The sequence below is a fragment of the Borostomias antarcticus genome (assembly GCF_949987555.1).
Source record: "Borostomias antarcticus genome assembly, chromosome: 7".
Taxonomy (NCBI): Eukaryota; Metazoa; Chordata; class Actinopteri; order Stomiiformes; family Stomiidae; genus Borostomias; species Borostomias antarcticus.
This window is the reverse complement of record NC_140240.1, coordinates 17859059-17885645: the sequence shown is the minus strand read 5'-3', so window position 1 is coordinate 17885645 and position 26587 is coordinate 17859059. Positions and strand designations below refer to the sequence as shown.

At 44.0% G+C, this 26587-nt stretch overlaps 1 protein-coding gene across 2 annotated transcripts in view; it reads left to right on the top strand.

Annotated features, from left to right (window-relative positions):
- Positions 1–26587, top strand: part of LOC311311444 (atlastin-2-like) — a gene marked incomplete at its 5' end in the record, with an annotated part of 114378 nt that overhangs the window by 66556 nt on the left and 21235 nt on the right. For both annotated transcript variants that reach the window (XM_084441160.1, XM_084441159.1), the window contains one exon: positions 19513–19647. In XM_084441160.1, coding sequence (XP_084297286.1) covers positions 19513–19647 — 135 coding nt within the window. The remainder of the gene's footprint in view (positions 1–19512; positions 19648–26587) is intronic.

Genomic DNA, 26587 nt, shown 5'->3' with positions numbered 1-26587 from the left:
ATTTTAAAAGAAAATATGAGAACAAACAATGTAATAAAAAGTTACAGAAAAAAAACTAAACACGTTCAGTCAACCAAATTACTGCTGTGCTGAGAGATACTCGTTTGTTTTTTTATCCTGTTATATATATTTTTTTTTTCAAAATGGCAGACTTCAGAAGCAAAATTGGTTGACCCTCAAGAAGAAGAGAAGAGGGAACAGGAAGTCTCTCTTTTTTTTTTTCACACAAGCAGCAAAACAGGAAGTTAACCACGTGTGCACAGAGGGTAGAAGGAAATACAACACATGGGCTAATGTGGATGAACCAGCTAGCACATGGAAACAATAGAACAGAGAAGATAGCTAGTTTGTAGCTAGTTTTGAGCAGAACAAGAACAGTAGCCTAGCTAGAATGCAGCTAGCATGAAAATCAATCACAAATGTACACAAACCAAAACACCCAGCATAACCATGGGTTTAACAGTAAAACAGGACCTCAAATCCCAAAACAAAAACAGATCTACCTTGGCGTAGACACAAACATACAATGGACCAATATCTTAAGAAGCCTCAGCTTCACATGAAACACAAAAACGCAGCACAAACACACATCCAAGCATACAAACAAAACGAAACAAATTAAGGATTACGTCTTAGGTACGACTACCTAGCTAACCCCCCCGGGGATTCCAAATAATCTTTCGAATTGAAACAGCCATCTTCCTGTCGTGCTCCTTCACAACAGGAGTAAACAGAAATAAATAAAAATAACGAGCCTAAGACAACAAGCTCTCACGCGCCGCGGCAACCCCCCACAACGCGGATCCCAAAACAATCAAAAGAGAAGGCTTTCCGAAAGTGAGACGTTGTGTAGTACTAAACACACCCGTTCTCAAAAATGCACGCTTACAAAACCAACCCTGGTATATAGGTCTTTAAGCGGGCATGCGGCTCAAAAACCGACTTTCTACCCAGGACACGTGTGCGCAACACCGGCTCGAATAAACACTATTGTCTAAGTTATCACACAGCTGAACAAACAAAGGACCACTCTAAAACTAGGTTCAAACAACGTACCAGAATTCCAGCAAGTTCCAGGCTGATTCGGGTCTCGGGGGAAAAACCGCACCAGCTAGATGTGTGTCCCCGAGATTGAACTCCCCCGTCCTTTGAGAAAAGCACGTCACGCGTCCGTGAATTCAGCCCAAAACAAACCGAAAGACCAGCAGCTGTCCCATTAGAACATTTTCGTCACAAAGAACATATCTCGTCGCCATTATTGTGAAGGATTTTTTATCCTTATTTTAGTTAGATCGTCAAAGAACACGCTGAGTGGTCGATCAAGCTGGTTTTAAACAAAGTACAATAGTTTATTCTATGTTACGATTCTGCAGAGTCGGACCCTCGCACCGGAAGTGATTCCAGGCAAGAGTGAAGAACGTGAGGAGGGGTCGTTGGTTTATACAGTGAAAGGGGAAGTGACAGTTTCAGGGGGAAGACAGGGAAGTGATGTCACACAGGAGGGATTTGTAGTTCTAACAGACTGATCTATGAGAACGAACTACAAAGTTTAGAATAACAGTATAGGGGAAAAACAGAACACTTTGTTGAGACTTGAAATTCATTCACAAGTTGTTTTAATAAACCGTGATACTATCGATGTAACTTATTGTTTGTCAAATCATGTGCAGATGATTGATATAGCTAGCGCGTAGCCAGTAAACACTTTGTTGAGACTTGAAATTCATTCACAACATTCATGCATTTTCAGCAATGCTTTTGCTATTCCGTTCAGCTGCTCAGCATTCACAGGCATTTTCTGCAGGAAATGCAATTTTCTAGTTAGGTGGGCTAGCTTGCAAAAGCTAGCCCAACTTGTGATATTCCCACTATTTCTTTCTTTCTTTCTTTATTAGGTGGGCTAGCTTGCAGAAGCTAGCCCAACTTGTGATATTCCCACTATTTCTTTCTTTCTTTCTTTATTAGTGTGAATGCTTTAGAGCATTCACACTATTGTTATCCAGTTCTTTATTAGTGTGAATGCTGATTCAGCATTCACACTATTGTTATCCAGTTCTTTATTAGTGTGAATGCTGCAAGCTTTCACACTATTGTTATCCAGTTCTTTATTATTATTATTTTTACTTCTTCCGTACGTTTTTTGGCTCTCTTTAGCTCCTTCATACTTTGAGCTACAGAAACCATTCAACTATCAAAATGTTCAGCTTGTTAAGGACACGATGGGACCTCTTTCAGATTTTGAATACCTTTTATACTTTTTAAAATATTCAGCTTTTTCAACTTTTTTTTTGAATGGAAGTCAATGGGGGAGTTTTGAAACCCTTCAGCCTTCAACTCCTTCATACTTTGAGCTACAGAAACCATTCAACTATCAAAATGTTCAGCTTGTTAAGGTCTTTATGGGATATCTTTTTAATATATTTTTTATAACTTTCATACTTTTTAAAATATTCAGCTTTTTTCAAAAAAGAAATTACAATGGAAGTCTATGGGCAGACCTTGAAACCCCTCATCAGCTTTGAAACCTATCTCCTCCTTCATTTTTTGTGCTAGAAACCTCCTTCAAAGTTTAAAATGTTCAGGACCTTTAGCTGAGTAAACGATCCATTCAGATCTTTTAAATTCCTTATGTAATTTAAGTTTGTTTTGGACCCTTTTTAACATTGAAGTGGATGTGTGGAATGTTCAGTTTCTAGAGTGTAGCAGCTCGTATTTTGAAAACATCTACACGTTTTGTAAACTGCTGTCGCTCCTACAGTTTTAACAGCTCAAACACATATTCAACATTAAAACGTTCACACAACTGTGCTGATTCGTACAATGTAAGTATCTAGGCCGTGTGACTTATAGTTTTCTCTGTATTGAAACGTATGGGCCCACACGCCATGCCTACAGTTTTTAACCTGCACGGACAATTATACATAGAAATGTTCAGCAAGTTCTCAGGATTCCTACAGTGTCAATAGCTAAGCTGTAGCCTTTATACTTTTTGAGAGAGAGCTGTCTGAAGCCAGCATGCCTTTCCATTGAAGTGAATGAGAGGATGCTCAGTGTCAGTTGAGATTTGAATTTGGGGACACGCGCAGGCTCTCTGTACAGGCACCCTTTTATGACTACTGTGGTAGCATTCATATTTCTTCCTTCCATCCTTTCTTCCTTCCTTCCATCCTTCCTTCCTTCCTTCCTTCCATCCATCCTTCCTTCCTTCCATCCTTCCTTCCTTCCTTCCTTCCTTCTTTCCTTCCTTCCTTCCTTCCTTCCTTCCTTCCTTCCTTCCTTCCTTCCTTCCTTCCTTCCTTCCTTCCTTCCTTCCTTCCTTATATTCAAATAAATATTTAGAATGACACTCTTTTTCAGGCTGCAAACTCATATTAATATCTTTTCTCCTCTTTCAGCTATTGAACTCAATAAAACTATGAGTTATGATGAGTGGTCTAATATATTTTTGAGTGTAGTGCTAGCAGTACTTATAACAAACACCTACTGCTTTTCACTGCTACTGCTTCTAACCTCAACTTCCATACAACACCTCCACAGCTACTGCTCCGCCCGGGGTGGGCTATAGACACATGGTCTCCAATGAGGGGTGTATAGGGATGGCCTGGCAATCACTGACCTGCCCCCCACAACCTCTGACCTGAGGGGGCGGAGTCTCGCCACCACACCACTATCCACGCCACCGTCCCCACATCTCAGACCCTGAGTTGGCTAAAGATGCAGAGGCACACGCCACTATCCACGCCACTGTCCCCACATCTCAGCCCCTGAGTGAGCTACAGACACACGGTCTTCACTGGTGGGTGCATGGAGATTGCCCGGATGTCAGTGCACTGCCCCTGACCGGCTCGGACCCCAGGGGGCGGAGTCTCACCACCACGCCACTAACACGCCACGGACCTCACAACACAGTTAAGAACTTAAATACTTTTAAAGTATAGAGACACACGGTCTTGACTGGTGAACGCTGGTGTCTAGCCCGGTGCGGCCTACACTGTTAACTACCGGCTCTGACCCAAGGGGGCGGAGTCTCGCCACCACGCCACTACCACGCCACGGACCTCACAACATAGCCTCTGAGGTGGCTAGAGACACATGGTCTTCACTGGTGAAGGCAGGTGGGTAGCCCGGCGCGGCCTACACTGTTCCCGACCGGCTCTGACCCAAGGGGGTGGAGTCTCGCCACCACACCACTAACACGCCACGGACCTCACAACACAGCCTCTGAGGCGGCTAGAGACACACGGCCTTCACTGGTGAAGGCAGGTGGATAGCCCGGCGCGGCCTACACTGTTCACTACTGGCTCTGAGCCAAGGGGGCGGAGTCTCACCACCACGCCACGGACCTCACAACACAGCCTCTGAGGCGGCTAGAGACACATGGTCTTCACTGGTGAAGGCAGGTGGGTAGCCCGGCACGGCCTACACTGTCCACGACCAGCTCTGACCGGAGGGGGAGGAGTTTCACCACCACGCCACAGACACCACAACTAAGACCTTGAGTGAGTACAGACACACATTCTTCACTGGTGGGTGCAGGGAGATTGCCCAGACGTCACTGCACTGCACCCGACCTGCTCTGACCCAAGGGGGCGGAGTCTCGCATTCACGCCACTACCACGCCACGGACTTCACTACACAGCCTCTGAGGCGGCTAGAGATATACAGTCCACAGGTCACTGTAATGTCCCCGACAGGCTTCCAAGCTTTTAAGCTATACATTCCATCATGTATTCCATCAGCTTTGACAGTATTACTATATTGCTCATCTTTCAAGGTAAAGACTCAGTTCAAGGTTTAAACTACTCAGGTTGAAAAGTTTAAAAGTATTTAAGTTCTTAGCTTCTCAAGGTAATGCAATTCCAATTCTGCCAGTTTCACATTTCAGCTAAGCTTCCAGGTTTTCCAGCCTACAAGCTTTTTAGCAATATATTACATCATTTATTCCATGTTCCAGCTTTGACAGTATTACAGTTTATCTTCCAGCTTTTGTAGCAATGTATTTAAGTTATTAGCTTCTCTATGTAATGCACTTCAGCTTCCAATTCTGCCAGTTTCACAGTTCAGCTAAGCTTCCAGGTTTTTCAGCTTCCAGGATTTTCAGCTGATCAGGTGTGATGCATTTGACATTTCAGATTTTTTCACATTCATGCATTTTCAGCAATGCTTTTGCTATTCCATTCAGCTGCTCAGCATTCACACGCATTTTCTGCAGGAAATGCAATTTTCTAGTTATTTTTACTTTTTCCGTACGTTTTTTGGCTCTCTGTAGCTCCTTCATACTTTGAGCTACAGAAACCATTCAACTATCAAAATGTTCAGCTTGTTAAGGTCGTTATGGGATATCTTTCAGATTTTTTATAACTTTCATACTTTTTAAAATATTCAGCTTTTTTCAAGCTGAATATTTTTTTTACTTTTTATAAGCCGTGTGACTTATAGTTTTCTCTGTATGACAATTTGTTCGGCAACTGCGCTCTCCATTGAAGCGTATGGGCCCACACTGACTTTTGAGCTGCTCATTTTGCATTTTTACCCTTTTTCTAACTCGTCGCCATGCCTACAGTTTTTAACCTGCACGGACAATTATACATAGAAATGTTCAGCAAGTTCTCAGGATTCCTACGGTGTCAATCGCTAAGCTGTAGCCTTTATACTTTTTGAGAGAGAGCTGTCTGAAGCCGGCATGCCTTTCTATTGAAGTGAATGAGAGGATGCTCAGTGTCAGTTGAGATTTGAATTTGGGGACACGCGCAGGCTCTCTGTACAGGCACCCTTTTATGACTACTGTGGTAGCATTCATATTCCTTCCTTCCATCCTTCCTTGTGTCCGTCCTTCCTTTCTTCCTTCCTTCCTTCCTTCCTTCCTGTGACCCAAGGAGGCGGAGTCTCGTCACCACGCCACGGACCTCACAACACAGCCTCTGAGGCGGCTAGAAACACACGGCCTTCACTGGTGAAGGCAGGTTGGTAGCCCGGCACGGCCTACACTGTTCACGACCGGCTCTGACCCAAGGGGGCGGAGTCTCGCCACCACACCGCTATCCACGCCACGCACCCCACAACTCAGACCCTGAGTTGGCTTAAGATGCAGTTTTCACAGTTGGCTGCATGTGGGTGGCCCGGGGAGCAGTACACTGTCCTCGACCGGCTCTGACCCGAGGGGGCGTAGTCTCGTCACCACGCCACTATCCACGCCACTGTCCCCACATCTCAGCCCCTGAGTGAGCTACAGACACACGGTCTTCACTGTTGGGTGCATGAAGATTGCCCGGATGTCAGTGCACTGCCCCCGACCTGCTCTGACCGGAGGGGGCGGAGTCTCGCCATCACGCCACTATCCATGCCACGGACCTCACAACACAGCCTCTGAGGTGGCTAGAGACACACGGTCTTAATTGTTGAAGGCAGGTGGGTAGCCCGATGCGGCCTACACTGTTCAGTACCGGCTCTGACCCAAGGGGGCGGAGTCTCGCCATCACGCCACTACCACGCCACGGACCTCACAACACAGCCTCTGGGGGGCTAGAGACACACGGTCTTCACTGGTGAAGGCAGGTGGGTAGCCCGGCACGGCCTACACTGTTCATGACCAGCTCTGACCCAAGGGGGCGGAGTCTCGCCACCACGCCACGCACCCCACAACTCCGACCCTGAGTGGGCTAGAGACACATGGTCTTCACAGGTGGGGGCATGTGGGAGGCCCAGAGCGGCATACACTGTCCAAGACCGGCTCTGACCCAAGGGGGCGGAGTCTCGCCACCACGCCACGCCACTATCCACGCCAGAGACACCACAACTAAGACCCTGAGTGAGCTACAGACACACAGTCTTGACTGGTGGGTGCAGGGAGATTTCAGTGCACTGTCCCCGACCGGCTCTGACCCGAGGGGGCGGAGTCTCGCCACCACGCCACTACCACGCCTCGGACCTCACAACACAGCCTCTGAGGTGGCTAGAAACACATGGTCTTCACTGGTAAAGGCAGGTGGGTAGCCCGGCACGGCCTACACTGTTCCAACTGGCTCTGACCCAAGGGGGCGGAGTCTCGCCATCACGCCACTGAACATGCTACGGACACCACAACTCAGCCCTTGAGTGGGCGGGAGACACACAGATTTCACTGGTGATAGCCCGGTGCGGCCTACACTGTTCATGCCTGGCTCTGAACCAAAGGGGCGGAGTCTCGCCACAACGCCACAGACCCCACAACTCAGCCCCTGATTGAGCTAGAGACACACAGTCTTCACCAGTGGGTGCAAGGAGACTGCCCGGAGGTCTTCATGGTGGAGTCATGTAGGTGGCCCGGAGAGGGGTACACTGTCCCTGACTGGCTCAGACCTGAGGGGGTGGAGTCTCACCACCATGCCACTATCCACGCCACGGGCCCCACAACTCAACCCCTGAGTGGGCTAGAGACACACAGTCTTCATTGGTGGATGCATGGAAATTGCCCAAAGGTCACTGTACTGTCCCTGACTAGCTGTGACCCAAGGGGGCGGGGCCTAACCAGCACGCCACTATCCACGCCACGGGTCCCACAACTCAGCCCCTGAGTGGGCTAGAGACACACGGTCTTCACCGGTTGAGTCAGGTAGGTGGCCAGGTGAGGGGTACACTGTCCCTGACTGGCTCTGACCTGAGGGGGCAGAGTCTCACCCCCACGCCACTATCCACGCCACGGGTCCCACAACTCAGCCCCTGAGTGGGCTAGAGACACACGGTCTTCACCGGTTGAGTCAGGTAGGTGGCCAGGTGAGGGGTACACTGTCCCTTACTGGCTCTGACCTGAGGGGGCGGAGTCTCACCCCCACGCCACTATCCACGCCACGGCCCCACAACTCAGCCCCTGAGTGGGCTAGAGACACATGGTCTTCACTGGTGCGGGCGGTTAGGTGGCCCGGAGAGGAGTACACTGTCCTCGACCAGCTCTGACCTGAGGGGACGGAGTCTCACCACCACGCCACTATGCCACGGGCCCCACAACTCAGCCCCTGATTGGGCTAGAGACACATGGTCTTAACCGGTGCGGGCGGGTAGGTGGCCCGGAGAGGGGTACACTGTCCTCGACCAGCTCTGACCTGAGGGGGCGGAGTCTCACCACCATGCCACTGTCCCCGCCACAGATCCCACAACTCAGCCCCTGATTGGGCTAGAGACGCACGGTCTTCGCCGGTGGGTGCATGGAGATTGCCTGGTCCATAGTAGTTCTAGCAGTAGCTGTTGCATACAGCTGCAGCAGCTAGCCCACCTCACATTTTCTCCAGGAAATGTACTTTCTAGTTGCTATTCTTGTTGCTTAGGAGTTTTGAGTTAGAAGACGTTTGAAGTTACCCGGTTTGTTCCCATATTCATATAACTTCTGTTTTGAAAAAAAAAGTAATTTCTCTGCCTGTTGGGATAACAAGGTATTTAAAGCGGTCCTTACGACAATCATTTTATCATGGTTTTCTTTTGTTGGGTATTTTTTGTGCAATTGTTCACAATTGCCTGCCTCCAGATTTTTCTGTTCAGATATCCTTTTTTTATTCTTTCCACTACAGAATGAGATGATTAAACCTCTTAAGTATGCTTTGGTGGTTTCCCATAGTATAGGGATTCACAGAGCCATTGTCATTGATTTCCAAGAATATGGATAACTCTTTCTTGATGTAGTCACTGAACTCTGGGTCTGATAATACAGATTTATTACACTGCCATCTATAGGTATGTACTGGTCGTTGCAGGGTTAGATTGAGAGTGATTGGGGCATGGTCTGATATATGAATATAGCCAATCTTACAACTTAAAACTGATGCTGCTAAGGTACGTGGAAGGAGGAAGTAATCGAGCCTAGAGTAGGACTTATGGGGGTTTGAGTATAATGTAAAATCTTTAACTGAGGTTTTTTTTAATCGTCATATATCTACCCACCCCATTTCATCCATGATCTTGACAATGGTTTTCAAACTCTTGCTATGATATTTAGCCTGGGGACATCAATCTAAATTAGAATTTAAGATACAGTTCCAGTCTCCTCCTATAATTATGTTTGGACATATATAAGTATATGTATAAGTAGAGGTCAGTTCAGCTAACATGGTAAAAAAGGTTGGTGGTGAGTTAGGAGGAGCATATACATTCAATATAACCATATTTTCTCCATGTAAATAACCTTGGATCAACACGTAGCATCCGTGTGGATCAGACTTTACTGCCTCAATGATTAAAGGTAGTTGTTTCCTAATGAGGATTGCAACTCCTCTACTTCTGGTGGAATGAGATGCAGAGTAGACCTGTTCTACCCAGTCCTTTTTAAGTTTATCATGTTCCACCTTACTCAGATGTGTCTCTTGGAGTAGTGCGATATCTACTCTTTCTTTTTTGAGAAAGTTCAGTACTTTCTTCTTTTTAGTTGGATGGTTGGCCCCTTGAATATTCCAGCTATACATTTTTAAAGTCTCCGATCTTGAGATCATCTATTCTATATTAGTTGGTTTTCACTTATAGGCATTGAGTTGTCCAATAGAAACTGCAACAGAAGATGATGATATGAACCACAATACCAACACAATGACAGGACAATAGAGACATAATACACATAACATAACATATTCCCTTTCCCTTCCCTCAGACTCCACCATGTAGATTCACCAGAGAACCGCCTACCTCTCCCCCTGGCATCCATGTGAAGCTCACCCCTAAACTTCATGGGGCTCATGTCAGTTTCAAGTTTCTGTAGACCTGTGACAAATTAATAGTACCGACTAAATATATTCTAAACCTAAACTAAAAGACAAGATAACTGGACAACCAGTATAGGATATTCTTACTTTTATTTTGTCCTCCTATTATATTCAAATTATTCAGTGGACAGTTACAGTAGCACTATTGACCCCCTGAGTTAAATCGAAAATATGCCCCCATTCACACACCTATTTTATAGGTTGAGTTAATTTCCTAAATAAATAAAAAAAAGATTCACAGAGTTGTAGGCCTACGTAAACAAGGCAAATAAGCTGCTCAGGGTCATTATTCATCTTAGTTCATTCAGGGTAGTCAGAACTACACACTCACCCCCATTGGTGTAACTTAACAGCGGATTAACTCACAAAGAAAGAAAAAGAAAAGAGGTGAGGGGGATGTAATTGGCAACTTATCCATTAAACTTGTCGGTCCATTCATAGTTTGAAATCAGTTTGGAGAGTGACGTCTCTCCATCTCCTTTAAGAAGTCCTCTGCCTCCTTGGGGCTGCGGAACAGTCGTGGTTTCTCTTCTCCCCATTTTACGCGAAGGATAGATGGATAGATAAGCGAGTAGTCAATGTTCTTCTCCCGGAGTTTCTTTTTGATGGGGTCAAACTCGCGTCTCTGCTTCGACAGCTCCGCGCTGTAATCGGGGTAGAAGTGAATTGTTGTATCTCTGATCGAGAGCGCCCCCTTTTGTCTGGCCAGGCGGAGTATTTTGACTTTATCCTGGAAACACAAGAATCTAACCAAAATTGGCCTTGGACTCGTTGATCTCATGTTATCATTTATGCGTGGAGGGTTGCGGTGGGCTCTCTCAATAATCGGAGGATTAGGAAAGTTCTCCTGTCCAAAGAGGTGCGTGAACAGCTTCTGCACAAACCCAATAAACATCTTGGCCTTCAATCTTTTCTGGAACTTTGACTATACGAATGTTGGAGCGTCTGTTGTAATTCTCCATTGAATCCACCTTCTGCTTCAGGTAATCGTTTTCTTTTTCGATGGTGGTGGTGCGGGTTTTCAGGTCCTCAATATCGTCTTCGTTGCAGCTAACTCGTTGTTGAATTGCAGTCATTTGTTCTCCGAAGATGTCAAGTTTGGTATTTACCACTCCCAGCGCTGTGTTAATGGTTTTAGTAGACTCATCGAACCTAGTTATTAACTCTTCTTTACATTGGCTAATTGCGTCCACAAGCGACTGAAGGGTGATTTGGTTTGGATCCGCCATAGGATCGGTTTGGCAGCGGCGTTTTCCCAGTTTACAGAGGATCAGCTATGTGCTGATGTTGTTCAGTAGGCTAGTTTAGGGTCATATATCTATTCATGCACTGTTTGTCTTTGATTGAAACTTTTGTCGGATACTTTAGTGCATTATATTAACAAACTGACTCAGCCATGTAGCGCGACTCACGCACGTACAGCCATCTTGCCTCTCAAACTTGGTGCTCTGTCCTTGTGCCCCTCCTCTTCACCATCTACATGCTCCCCCTCGGTCAGATCATTCGCCATCATGGACTCAATTTCCACTGCTACGCTGATGACACTCAGCTCTATCTCAGCACTACACCATCCACTCAGCTTCCCCCCCGGTCCCTAGTCAACTGCCTACAGGAAATAAAATCATGGATGTCATCCAATCTACTCAAACTTAACAGCAAGAAAACAGAGCTCATGGTTGTGGCACCTAAGGCGCTGCTCCGGAAGGTTAGGGATTTTTTCCTCCAGGTCGATGGCTGCTCCATCTCCCCATCCCCTGAAGTCTGCAACCTGGGCGTCATCCTGGATTCCACCCTCTCCTTCCAGTCACATATCAAATCCGTCACCAAATCTGCCTTTTTCCACCTCAAAAACATCTCCCGACTCCGGCCATCACTCTCCAACACCGCCGCCGAGACCCTCATCCATGCGTTCATCACCAGCCGTCTGGACTACTGCAATGGAGTCCTGTTCGGGGTACCCAGTAAAACCCTGGACAGACTCCAGTTGTCCAGAACTTAGCCGCCAGGTTTCTCACCCACACCAAGCCCTGGCAGCACATCACCCCCACTCTCATCCACCTTCACTGGCTCCCTGTGAAATTTTGCATCTCCTACAAACTCCTCCTCCTCACCTACAAATCCCACCACTCCCTGGCCCCCCAGTACCTATCGGACCTCCTCCACCAACACACTATCCCGAAGTCTGCGGTCCTCAAACATGGGTCTGCTCTCCACCCCCCACACCAGCCGACGCACCTTCAGGGACGGAGCCTTCAGTGTGGCTGCCCCCACCCTCTGGAACTCCCTCCCCTCTGAGATACGTAACGCCCCTACCCTGGACTCATTCAAATCAGCCCTCAAAACCCACCTGTTTGCCCAGGCCTTGGGCCCATAGTTAGCCAGTTAATTTCTCAGTTAGCCTACCCTGTGTTGTTAGTCCTGTCTGTTGTTTTGTCTGATTTGTCTTCTCTGTTCTTGTAAAGCATCCTTGGGTGTCTAGAAAGGTGCTATATAAATGGCATTTATTATTAAACTAATACATGCCTATGTAAGCCAAATTAAATGTAGCCTAGGCTATAGGCTAATAAGCTGAGGAAAATGACTAGGCCTAATTGTAGGCCTATAGCCTACTCAAGTTTCAACAGTGCTTAAACCATGGGTAAGTAGGGTATTGTAGTGAAATTATTCTTTTTTTTTTTTTTTTTTTATCTGTTTGAATAGTTTATTGTTATATCAGAGATAAAGACTTTGATTATAGCCTATCCTAGGCCTACACTAGACTACTCTGTTTTGCTGATAACTGAACGGCATGGATCAAACATTTGATCAGTTGTGTTTCAGTTGTTAAAATATACTTTCATAATTATTTCATATTTCAAAATAGCCAGATATTATATAGGCTAGTGAGAGGCTGAGCATGCATAGCTGAAATGGCTAGCTAGCTAGATATACTACACTGAGGTACCAAGCTAGCTACCGGTCCTTTGCTCAAACAAATGCTACAGTTCACATAGGCTATTGCATATGGAAGTTTTTTGGTGTCTTTATTCAAATGGCAATGCATTTTCAATTGGCAATTCAATATTCTATTTTGTCATGCAATTTGAAAATGCAAATTGGGATTGCATTTTCATTTTCAACTTCTGCATGCATTCTTTAACTCAATATTAAAATTAAAATGCAATCGTGTGATTTGCATTTACATTTTCATGTACCTGCATGTATTGAAGTTTGAAATCCAATAAGGGATTGCATTATCATTATCATAGAAGGTTTTTGGCCTCTTTATTCAATTGACAATTCAATATTCTATTTTGTCACGCAATTTGAAAATGCAAATTGGAATTGCATTTTCATTTTCAACTTCTACATGCATTCTTTCACTCAATATTGAAATCATAATGCATTTATGTGATTTGCATTTCAATTTTCATGCACATTCGCTGAAAATAACAAAAGCCATTTGACATTTCATTTTTAAAGTAATGCCACACTTTGGTGTCAAAATTCAAATCGAAATGCAATTGCATTTTCATTATCACGTTCTACCAGCCTGTCAGTCATTGTCTGGGGGCGGGACCATATTGATATGTAGGTTATAAATAGTGGCCACAGTGGCGCTCGCGGTCAAAACCAAGTGATCATGGCAAACCGGCACCAGAACACAAACGTGACCCGTCTACTCAGGGAAGCTTTGGAGGCAGCTGAGGCCTTACAGGTCGACCCCCCTCGACCCGCCACAACAGGATCCTCGAACAGTAGAGCGAAGTACAACTAACCAATCAGAGGCAGAGTAGGGCAGGTTCCCATATTGCATTTCCATTAGAATTTTGACACCAACAAAGCACGTTGCACGTTGCCGTTGAAAATGAAATGTCAAATGGCTTTTCATTATAATTTTCATATTGTCAGTGAATGTGTATGAAAATGGAAATGCAAATCACACAATGCATGTAGAAGTTGAAAATGAAAATGCAATTGCAAATGCATTGCGATTTGAATAAAGAGGCCAAAAACCTTCCATGATAATGATAATGCAATCCCTTATTGCATTTCAAACGTCAATACATGCAGGTACATGAAAATGTAAATGCAAATCACACAATTGCATTTTACTTTTAATATTGAGTTAAAGAATGCATGCAAAAGTTGAAAATGAAAATGTGACCGCCGCTGGTAATTTGGTCCTCAACTAGGCATTTTCATTTTTCAGTTTTTTAGAGATTATGAAAGTGCAGATTGTAAGCTTTCAAATGAGGTCTCATACATTGAAATCTGAACATATTTGAAGAAGATATGCTTATTTGAATGCTAGTACTGCCAAATCAACTTAGCTGAGAAATCTCCCTCCAAAGTTCTCCAACATTTTCACACCTCTGACTGCCAGGTAATGGGCGTGAACAATGGCCTGGTAACCCCTCCCCCAGCCACTCCCCCACTGGACGATCTGTCATTATCTGTCAGAGTGGCTGTCAACTTGGGGTATTAACTGAGAGTGGCTGCCAAGTGAGGTGCTCTCTCACTGATGACCCCACACTCTGAGTCAGTATTAAATCTTGTGTTGTGAATGCAGTTAAGAACAATATAAGATGAAGTTCAAATTTAACGTTCTTTATTGTCACATACATGATATAAAGTACAAGCATAAGTAGTTAAGTGTACAAAAAAAGGCAACTGTCTAAGTGTAAAGTGTACAGTCAGTTGTCTGTTTTATAGACAAGGTGCATAGTGTTCATTGTGATCAAGTGTACAACAAAGTAATAACAGTCCCCAGCTCAATACTCAAGGTAATAACAACAGTACTCAGCTCAGTATTCAATATTCTAACAATGCAGTCTGTGCAAGTGTGGGCAAGTCTGTGCAAGAGAACAAGCAATGCTTCAGTATACAAACAGGAAAACAGGAAAGGCTGTGGCCTTTCTCCTGCAGTGCTGTCCGTCCTGATGATCTGCAGTGAATCTACAAGCGGACAGTCTTGTTCTGAGCTGCTGTGGAGTTTGGCGGGGGACATGTGACGTCTCGTCCCTCATCAGAACAGAACTCTCTGATCTTGTCAAAGAGATACGTCTGTCTGGCCATGTCCAGTCCGGGTGGGGCTTGCACAAGAAGACCTTCTCTGGGGGGCAGGACATCAGGCTTGCGCAGCAGCTGAAACTCGACTGCCGGTGCATCACGGTGTTCTCTGGCCACAACCATGCCAGGTCTCTCAGTATCAAAACTGCAATAGAATAGAAGGAAGAAAGTACATTAAACTATTGCCCACAGTACTGGCACTCCATATAGATAAAATAGTACCAGAATGTGTTGATTAAATAGACTAGCTAATGCATGATAGGATGAACGTATTCTCACCTGTTGTGCAAAATCAAAGCTGTAGTGCATAGTGATCTTCTTGCTGGCTGGTATGGAGGGGCCCAGGGAGAGCTGCAAATCATCACCTTTTTGCTCATCCTGTAACCAAAACAAAAAACAAAGGTGTCAGACTAACATAGCTCTCATGCTCTCTCATTCTGTTTCTCTCTATAATATAGCTACCTAGCTCGATATTAGCTGCCACGCTGGCTAGTTTAGGAACAAAGGGCTAGCTCAGCTAACTAGCATGTTAGCTAACGTTAGCTAGCTAGCCTTTGTTAGTTTGTTATGCTAGCTAGACTTAGTCACTTGTTTAGAAAGGAGCTTCTGCTAAACGACTAACGTTAATGTAATGTAAACAGCACAGATAGTATAAAGATCAGCTTACCCCAAAGCAAAGCAGAATGCTTGGCGGTGGTGTGAATCTGGTACGTCGTTCGCATTCGCTTGGTAGCAACTGGCTTTGCTGAAACAGTCATCTCTGTATCACAGGTCATCAAGAATAAACTCCGTGTACGAACGAGTCCTGCTCTGCTGGAGTTTTGGCTGCTCTTAAAACTCTTTCCATGTCCTGGATGCCATCCCCGTCTTCTCTTTTGCAAAAGCTGTAGCATCCTTGGTAAACTTGGAACTGAATGTAAACAAAGACGGCGTGCTGTTCTTATGGGCAGGGTGGGGGCGGAGAACCCGGAAGCAATAGCCAATGAAACCAAGACATGCTAATCGATCTGCCCGCCCCCAAGCCCGGCTCGAAATCAGCTAAAAACGAGCTTAGTTTGCAGACTAATTAAGGGGAGACACGGTAGGTGAAAACATCGTTTTTCAACGCCCTGGTCAAATTTGAGATTTTGTGCTAGTTTGCTTCCATAACATGTCTTCTTTCATACTAGTGGAAATAAAACATCAAAAATACGCATTTAGATGTTTATTTTACTTCATTTAGTCTGTTTGCGTCTGTAGATTCTTCCTAAAATCACCAAAAGTTAGCCTTTTTTCGGAACGTCTCGCAGCGTTTTCTTTCGTCTGAATCCGGTCATCCGGGTATCGTTTTAAAGATCTGGCTCTCGTGCACAATGTTATCGCAACCAAACCTGATAGTTTCATTTGTATCAGCAACCAATCGTGGAAATACAAAGGCGGGTTTGATGCTAACCGTGAAATCTCATTGGCTGTTGTGGATTTCTGAGAACGTGATTGGTTCAGCGCGTCATGTGACACGTTTCCACTTCCTTATATCTAATCCAAACAATGCCGTCTGTAAAGCGTTCTAAATGTAATAAGCAACAACGACAACAGTGTTTGCCCGCAAGGTTGAACAGAAAACATGAGAAACTAAATGGAAATGTTTACATTTATGAGATATAAAGTGCCTATTCGCGCAAGTTGTCATTAGCCGGTGCTAGCATGTCCAGTGAGCAGCAGGGAGATGAGGCTAGCGTTAGCATGTCCAGTGAGCAGCAGAGAGATGCGGGGCGCGTTTGAATGAGCTGATAACTGGGTTGATTTGTCCTAATTGTGCAGGAACTGGTCTTAAAATTAACATAGATCCTCAGAATAGTGGGTTCTGTAGTACTTTGCTCTTAGAGTGCAGTCTTTGTGAGAAATGGCTATCGCAAAAGTGTCTACACATCGACTCGGCTTCATGATACAACTAGGAATGATGTTGCATTTGATGTCAATGTGAGGATGGTCCTCTTAGCGCACGAGTTAGGGTTGGGGTATGCAGCTCTCCAAAAGATTAGTAAAGTGTTGGATCCCAGGGCTTCATCTGAAAACGTATCAGAAACATGACAAGAGGGTGACAGGTAGGCTATTGAAACGTGTTCCCTCTCTCTCTCTCTCTCTCTCTCTCTAGCCAATATCAGAAGCCTATACATATGCACAGTAGTCTCTCTACCTGTGGCATATCTACATGCATCCATAAACTGACCAAATAAACTGTTTTAATTTCAGTTGCTGAAATAGAGAGAGGTCTGGAGTCCTTTCACAGAAGCAGTGCAGATTAGGCAGGCATATGCAGATGTGGACCCAGAGGTAGGTAAGCTGACTGCCAATAAATGCAAAATGTTACAAAATTATTACAGTTATTGAGAATTATTACAATAATTCTCAATAACCAGCGTTCAGTGGACAACATGAAGGCGGCAATATGGGGTAGTCCGCTTCACTGATGACAACCCCATGCGCACCAGGAACATATTGTGGTTTTAGAACAGTTTTGGGGACTGCAGCTGAGTGGGTTCTACAGACCAGCTGCTTAGAACAGTTTTGTGAACTGCAGCTGAGTGGGTTCTACAAACCAGCTGCCTAGAACAGTTTTGTTGATAGCTAGTGTGGTGCAATCTGAGGAGTGACTCTGTAGACCTATGACGGCGTAGCTTGATGTCTCCTATGGTGTTGCTTTTGACGATGGTTATATCACTTGTTTGTTTGGCAATCTATATTTAGCTTCTATTGGTGTTTACCCTGCATTGTTTACCACATCTTGTCCTGTGTATTTATGAATCAGCTTACTCTTCATGTTCATTCATTCATTCATTCATGTTTTCTCCATGTAAAACGCTTAAAAAACACAAAAAGCTAGATAATCTGTTTTCTCATGCATGTCCTCGTCAAATGTGTCTATCTTTGTCCATGATCTGTTTAACAAAATAATACAAGCTTTCTAAAAGGGAATGTTCTCTTCCCTACTAACATTGTCTCGTCTCTAGTCTCGTCTTACTAACATCCCACTCGTGGGCTGTACCTTGACGTGGTGAGTGGGCTTCCAACTAAACAGGTCTTACTTCTCTATACAAAATGTCTACTCCTGGACTATTTTGAATCCACAACATGCTGTGTTATTCAGTTTTCAGTTTCTATGTGTTTTCAGATGTTGTGTAATGTTGTTACTAATGATGTGATTGGATATTGTGTTTGTAAATATTGGTTTACAATGCAAATGTATGGTTTTTTACAATACACATTTTCAAAGCCCGTTTTCTCAAAATGAGTTATTTATCATCTTAGGGACATCAAAACCACCACTTGAGTAGCACCTACATACACCTAACTTTCCAGTTTTGTTCCAATCCATATTCTGAGAGTTTGTCCAAGGGGGATTTTTTAAATTTCATTCATAGCCTGATTTATATAACAGTTTATCCCTAAAACATGGCGAAAATTGGTCTTTTTATGACTGTTGACAGTATTTTCTGATTTCTGAAGTGAAGAAAAGAGATATCAAAAATCCCCCTTGGACAAAGTTTGAATAGGGATATGTGAACAAAATGAAACAAGAATTTTGAATCTGGCTTGAACCAGTTAAAAAAATTGATTTCCCAAAATTATGCAAATTGGCGCATATTTAGCGCATATAATGCCTAATTTGCATATTTATCCATAAGATTTCAGAAAACTTGTAATACAAAAAAGATGCTCCTTAATGTACTTAACAAACTGGGGGAGTTTGATGGTGATACCTATTAAGGATTTTTTTTTTCCTATTCACCTGGGGTGTCTCCCCTTAAACGTATTTCGTGAACCTAAAACTGTTGTCTGTTATAGTAAGTAGGTTCTTCACAACTTCAACTTTGGTAATACACAAAAAAACAAAAAACGAAAAAAAAAGTTTTTTTTAGTTATTTTGCCCCCTAGCGCATTTCGGGGTTTGCCGAGTTGCGGACCAAATCACCAGCCGCTGTCACAAATGCAATCCAATTTGCATTGTCACTTTGAATAAAGAGGCCAAAACCTTTTATGAGAATGAAAATGCAATCCCTTATTGCATTTGAAACTTCCATACATAACTGTTACATGAAAATGGAATTGCACATCACACGATTGCATTTAAATTTTAATATTGAGTGAAATAATGCATGCAGAAGTTGAAAATGAAAATTCTATCACAATTTGCATTTTCAAATTGAATGACGAAATAGAATATTGAATTGCCAATTGAAAAATGCATTGCCATTTGAATAAAGAGACATAAATCGTCCATAATTGCAGCAGGTAGGCTACGACAAGAAAACTAAATCCAATAACTGTCTCAATAAACCAGTTAACTAGGGACAAAAGCCCTCGGTGCTGCTTACGTTCGTTGCCTGCCTACTATCTGGCTTCTCAGCGCGCTAAAAACTTTCTCTCCATCTCCGCGTTGTCTAGACGTCTAGACAGCAGGTGCGAGACTGCAAGTGCGTGCACCTCTGTGTCTAACTCTCTCTCTCTCTCTCCCTTGTTGTGTCATGTCAACAAGCAGACAGAACGTGCGGGTATCGCTCGCTCATACAGTATTTGACTGTTCTCCCCCCTCCCGAATATTTTTTACAATATTCGTATGAATTTACGATTCGGGAAAAATCTACTATTTGTGCTCATCCGAATAACGTATTCGTATTCGGGCTAACACACACACACACACACACCTTTTGGTTGCACCCCCCCCATTCTCACCCCACCCCTCTTCTCCTGGTTTCAGTCGGGCGACTCCTGGATTGGGGGCCATGAGGAGCCTCTGACGGGCTTCACCTGGAGGGGGGGCTGTGAGAGGGAGACCACTGGCATCCTGGCCTGGAGCGATGTGTTCGTGGTGGACAAGCCTGATGGGAGCAAGGTAAGACTAATACTACTACTACTGCTGCTACTACAACTAATACTACTACAACTGCTGCTAATACTAATATTACTACTGCTGCTAATACTACTACTACTACTTCTACTGCTACTGCTGCTACTACCACTACTACTACTGCTGGTAGTACTACTACTAATACTACTACTACTGCTACTACTACTGCTAATACTACTAATACTACTACTACTACTACTACTACTACTACTACTACTGCTACTATGACTAATACTACTACTACTACTGCTATTACTACTACTACTATTAATGCTAATACTACTGCTGCTACTACTACTACTACTACTACTACTACTGCTACACCAGGCCTTTAGAATTGTGCTCTCCTTACTACTACTGCTACTACTACTGCTGCTAATACTGCTAATACTACTACTACTGCTGCTGCTGCTACTACTGCTGCTGCTAATACTACTACTACTACTGCTAATGCTAATACTACTGCTAATACTACTACTACTACTACTACTACTATTGCTACAGATGTGGGAACATAAGAATGTAATTTGACCCACGGTATTCTAACAGGCGCTTTACGGCATTCCGCACCACCGCTCGCCTGCCCATAGGGGCGCAGTAATACCACTCATTGACCCATTGCTGTAGCTCATCTCGCACATTAGATGAGCCTACCATTCTCAAACTCCTTGTTCTCTGTCTGGTTGTAATTAAATTATTACGAACAAAGCCTATCTATTTATAGTTTATATCTCTGTAACTGTCGCCGGGTCTATATCTGGTAACTCATGTGTCGGGACAAGTAGAAGTTTAATACAGTAGGGTAACTGAGTGTTTTCATATGGAACATGGCATCAAGACGAGATGGCTAATGGAGCTGACCAGAGATGTGTTTGAAATGGTTCACTCCCTATTCCCTATGTATTTCTACTCATAGTGAACTACAAAGGGAATTATTTAACAGTTTTGGGACACTACGGAATGGAATGTCATTGCATATATTGGATTACATTGGATATTCATGACTCAAACAAGCAGACGCGCCGATCACTGATGGCAGCAGGTTGAAATATCAGGTAGTATTCAGGTTCCATGTTTAGTTGCATGATAAATCCCATATAAATGGTTGGAATTCTAATGATGTGCAAGTGTGATTTTGTCAACTTTAGTGCTGTCTGCTAATAGCAGCCTGTGAAGCTGCACGATAAGACCGTGATAGCAAGTTACCTCACGACAGCAGCTTCATAATATTAACGGTAGCTGTCGGTGGCTAAAAAGCAGATAGCTAACTTTACAACGTTGATTCCTGTAGCTATTTCGATTTTGATGCTATTAGTTCAACTTCTGTTTCTCGGGCAGGAACGGAGACGAACTCGCACGTCTCGCACGCAGCAGCTAGAGGAATGATCTTAACATTAGCTAACTGCTTTAGCCCACTGATAGCTACCGTCTTCTTCACTTATGCTTCGGTAAAACATGACAATGTTGTATTGATATTGTGGTATTGTGGAGTGCTTGGGCAGAAGCAGGAAGACAAAACCGTCATGGGACCTTAAATCAGAAAAAATGTGGAATGGTAGTGAACGGCGTGAGAAGCTATTGTAAGCTAGACTGCAACGTAAACAAACAACACATGACACAGGGATCAGCTAGCTAGCTAACTACTGTACCAGTTAGCTAACATCTATGAACTCAAACTCCTTGTTCTCTGTCTGGTTGTAATTTAATTATTACGAACAAAGCCTATCTATAGTATCCATCTCTGTAACTGTCGTCGGGTCTATATCTGTTAACTCATATGGAACAAGGTATCGGGACAAGTAGAGGTTTAATACAGTAGGCTAACTAGCTAGCTAGCAGTGTTCTCATGACATATTCCTTCATTTCAGACACAGGGGCACCTGTGGGCACCACGATACACGCACAACATTTTGAATGAAATAAGATGCCGTTGGTCAATGTTGTGTTTTTGTTTTTATTTATTTGCAAAAAAGGCTATGTACACACATCGAAATAGATACACAAAACAAAAAAACAGCTGTGTACTAGTAGGCTACCAGTAGCCTGCTACAGAGTCCCGGGGGATGTCACATTCCTGTCGGGCCACCAGCAACCTCGACGATCTTCGGCAACACGTTCTTGAGATGGTTGATGTAGTTGTTGCATGTCTTCACATCCAGTACCTCATACCAGAAAGTTTCAATGGCATGAATAAGCTCCTGTCTGTTGCTGGGTTTTGCCGTGCGCCGAATGTACGTCTTCAACTGGTTCCACACCATCTCGATGGGGTTCAGATCTGGAGATCTTGAGAAAAGATAATAAATTAGGCTAAATATATTAAAAAGTAGGCCACTCCACCGTCACTGTCCCGAAGTCATCGCCTCACTATCCGGTAGTTTGTAAACAACATATGCAATATTACATAAACAACTTACTCTGCTGGTGTTTTGATCCAATTGATCCCCTCGGCAGCGATGTAGGCTCTAGCTGCAGTGTGCTTGGGGTCGTTGTCTGCATAAATAAAGGGAGAAAAAATATTAGGCACGCCAATTTAGGCTTAACAACAGATTTTTCACTCAATGAGTGCTTTGCGTGTAGCCCATCGTTACAATGGCCTACCTTGAAAAAAACGATGCGTTGGTCCATTCCAGTTGTTTTTGATGTACAGTGCAGCAGCCATTGTGATGATTTCGTTCTTAAAGGAAAATGCTCGTTTTTGACAACCTGGACCTTATTTACGACATATTATAAGAAGTTTGACTCACCGAGATCACTTTTGTGTTGTTCGGAGGCCTGTAGAAGAAATTTAAAATCCAGCGCGAGCCAGTATATCCATGTAATGGCGGCGGACGGGGCAACGGGAATGCAGTTTCTCAAAATCCATTTTCGGCCGCTAAACGGTTGTTTTCATCAATCAGATTGGATGAATCGACAGTTGAGATTCCTCAACGCGAGCCATTGTTGTTTTGGTTTTCAAATACGTGGTCTTTAGCCTCTGTAATATGATCTTTACACGCCTCTCCCCCACTTGCTCCAGCACGCATGCGCACAGGCCAGCGCGCAGACTGGCTATTCTCCGGCTCACATTCTCTGCGCTACGATCGTTGTTGGTGCCGAGAATATTGTCGTCGTCATTCGTCAGCAACAATCCGATCGTAGCGCAGAGAATGTGAGGGAGAATAGCCAGTCTGCGCGCTGGCCTGTGCGCATGCGTGCTGGAGCAAGTGGGGGAGAGGCGTGTAAAGATCATATTACAGAGGCTAAAGACCACGTATTTGAAAACCAAAACAACAATGGCTCGCGTTGAGGAATCTCAACTGTCGATTCATCCAATCTGATTGATGAAAACAACCGTTTAGCGGCCGAAAATGGATTTTGAGAAACTGCATTCCCGTTGCCCCGTCCGACGCCATTACATGGATATACTGGCTCGCGCTGGATTTTAAATTTCTTCTACAGGCCTCCGAACAACACAAAAGTGATCTCGGTGAGTCAAACTTCTTATAATATGTCGTAAATAAGGTCCAGGTTGTCAAAAACGAGCATTTTCCTTTAAAGTAGTCGCCATTCATGATTCCTAAATAAAAGAACAACACTAAATTATTAGATTATTGGCTACCTACAGCAAACCCTACACCAACAGATGTAGCATAATGGATAATAGCCCGCAAAACGCTACAACGATTAAATAATAGCTAGGCTACCTTCGAAAATCATCATCGGTCCTCGTCCCTGCCGAGAAATTCCACCCCAGACATGGAGCTTCAGAGGATGCTTCGGTTTGGGCTTGAAGGAAGCTCTCCCTTTCTTCAAGTAGCAGGTCCGGGCGAAACGCTCAAGGGACACTGTCGTTTCGTCAGTGAAGATGACGTCCTCGAAGCGCTCGCTCGTCGCGATCCACTCTTGTGCCTGCAGCAAACGAAGCTCTTTGTTCTTCTCCCGGATCATGGGAACCCAACTACAGAACAGACGTCATGTTATATTGTAGCCTACTGTACATTTTTGTTTATACGTTTTAGACATAAATTATTGACAGCCTACGAGCCGAGACAAAACAATGTCATTAAATAAATAAGTCACAATTAAGCACTCCCTTACCGAGTCATTCCGTATTTCCACCCCATTCTTCTAGCAGCCTTCCCGATGGTCTTGGTAGAGACGTGTGTGTTGTGGTCGGACAGCAAGATTTTCTGTATGTCTCTGGCTGACCGCTCGTCCTCGGCTTCAAGAAGTCCGTTGATGGTTTGCATGATCTGACTATATACAAATACAATGAATTATATTAGAACAGTGCCTTATATAATATAGATAGATGTCAGACAGCTAGTGTGCATTTATAGTCTAGGGCTAATACAGGTCTATAGTCTAGGTCTACTGTACCTTGTCAGTTTCCTTGGCCTGCGGGGTTTGGCCACTACAGGTGACTTGCTGTAGTGGCGCCGGACTGAATTAGCGGTGACATCAACCCCCATTGCATTCAAGACCGCTCTTATCTGTGTGGTGGAGTAGCCGTTCAGATGGAGTGTCTTGATCTGCTCACTTTGCTCAGTTGAGATCTTCATCTTGATCAAGCGATGTTGGGTCTGCTGGTGAGGTCAGCTGCATGATCACAACATTTATCTTCACAATAAGGGGGCGGGGCGGAGGGAGCCGATGCGCTGTTTCCCAGAGCCTTCTTAGCCAAGGTACAAGGGATACTTTAAGGGCGGGCTGAACCCATCGTAAGCTGTCCCTTAGCGATGTGCTCCGTTCAAATGACCAAGTTGCATTTGATTAGCACATTATGGTTGATTAGGCTACATTAGGCTACATTAGCAAATACTTCGATGTGGCATTTACAGGACAATACAGGCTAATCGATTGGGCCTATACAATGTTCACAATGAATGGAGGCCAAGCAATTTGTTTTCCATGGAATGGAAGCTAAAGACAATGCAAGAGCCATGAGCCGTTTTATGAAGTATAAATTAGGCTTTATAGCGCCCATATTATGACGAGACTTGAATATAACGAGACAGGCTATTGAACAGGTTTATGTCAGTAATGACGCAGAAGTTTGTACTTAACAATAAAGATTAGGGTGTGCAAATGTTTTTTTACGACTACGCCGACGTCTGCCCATGTCTCGCATGTTGTCACTCTGTAACATCACCTTCAACAGATGAATAGGCCTACTATTTTAAACCTCGCCGCAGATATGGGCAAAATAAGCATATTAATTCATTACAAACGTTCATTTAAAACTCACTGAGGGACACCCTCAATTTATCCGTAGCCTAAATCGACGCAAGCCCTTAGCCCTATTTAACATAGCCTTCTGAGACCAGTAGATGATGTAGCCTATGCTATGGAAAGAAAAGGCCTACTGTAGCCTTATGTCACTCTGCTGCTGTAACACCCCAAATCACCAGTGGGGATTGATAGTTATTTTATCTTAATATAGCAAAGACAAATACATAAGTAAAACTTATGATCAGGCTAGCCAACGTTAACCCATACCCTAACACTGGCATTCATTGACGTCACCATGACCTAGTTGCATTTGATTAGCACATTATGGTCGATTAGGCTACATTAGGCTACATTAGCAAATACGTCGATGTTGCATTTACAGGAAAATACAGGCTAATCGATTGGGCCTATAAAATGTTCACAATGAATGGAGGCCAAGCAATTTGAACAACCAATTTGATTGAAGGAATGCCGATTAGGCATTCATTTGGCATTCATTCACATTAGCAAATGGCCGGACAATCCGTAGAAACTAGTAGCCTATATGCCTAAGTCTTTTGTCTAGGCCTATTTCATGTTCCAATGTTCCAATAGTCCTTCATCAGTTCATCAATTCATCAGTTAGTTTTAAGCCCCACAACTTTTACCAAGAGGGCAAAATTAAGTCCACCCATTCACCCAACTTGTAGCCTCGCCTACTTGGTTCACCGCATCCTCGGGTCGTTGACGGGCCTCCCATCTTCTTAAATTATTTTTTTCCCCAGTAGTCCAAACTCCATATCCAATTCTTATTTTTAATCATTTACTCACTCAATCATTATTCAATGATTACAGATCAGGATTGCTGACACAAACCCATTGAATAGCCTACCTCTCGTCATATTTAAGTCTCGTCATAACATGGGAGCTATAACGTCAGGGAACGGATGAGGGGTTTAACGAACTGATTATAAGGACTCTTTATTGAAACATTTGGACTGAATTACATAATAAAGTGGTAACTGTCGTAGGGTCTAGCTATATCTGTTAACTCATACGGAACAAGGTATCGGGACAAGTAGGCCCTAGAGGTTTAATACAGTAGGCTAACTAGCTAGCAGAGTGTTCTCTCTATTCAAACAGGATCGGGAAATTATGTTTAGCGCTGTTGACTAGCCTACATATTTTTTTCGAAATATGGTCTCATGGGACAGCTCTTCCTGCTTCCATTAGGCACTCTATGGCATTCATTCACAAGATGATGGCCCAGTCCGATTGTCCACCCTTACATGAATTTGCATACTCTGGGACACACCCAGAGTCACACCTTTCCGGCCACGCCCTTGCCCAGCCATCAATAAATACTCTGCCTACAACAGTGTCTACCCTACAGACCCACTGACAATGAACACCAATCGTTTCTACAACAAGAAGAAGCCAGGCTGCAATGCATCCTCCTCTTCTGACAACCTACCGAAAAGGCCGGCTCCAAATGCAGGGCGCCCAGCACTTGGCCCTCCTGTCCAAGCCGGTCCTAGCCAATCCAAGAGGATTTTGAGAAAGGTACGTTTGGCTCAGCTATTATACACAAAAAACAACCGTAATGTTCTCTATTCCAAGTACTCAACTGAGCTTTTAATGGCTGTTCTGCTTATTAACTGCAATATTCTGTGTCTGTTTCTTTTACAGAGAAGGACGCCGGCTCCAAATGCAGGACTCCCAGCACTTGGTGATG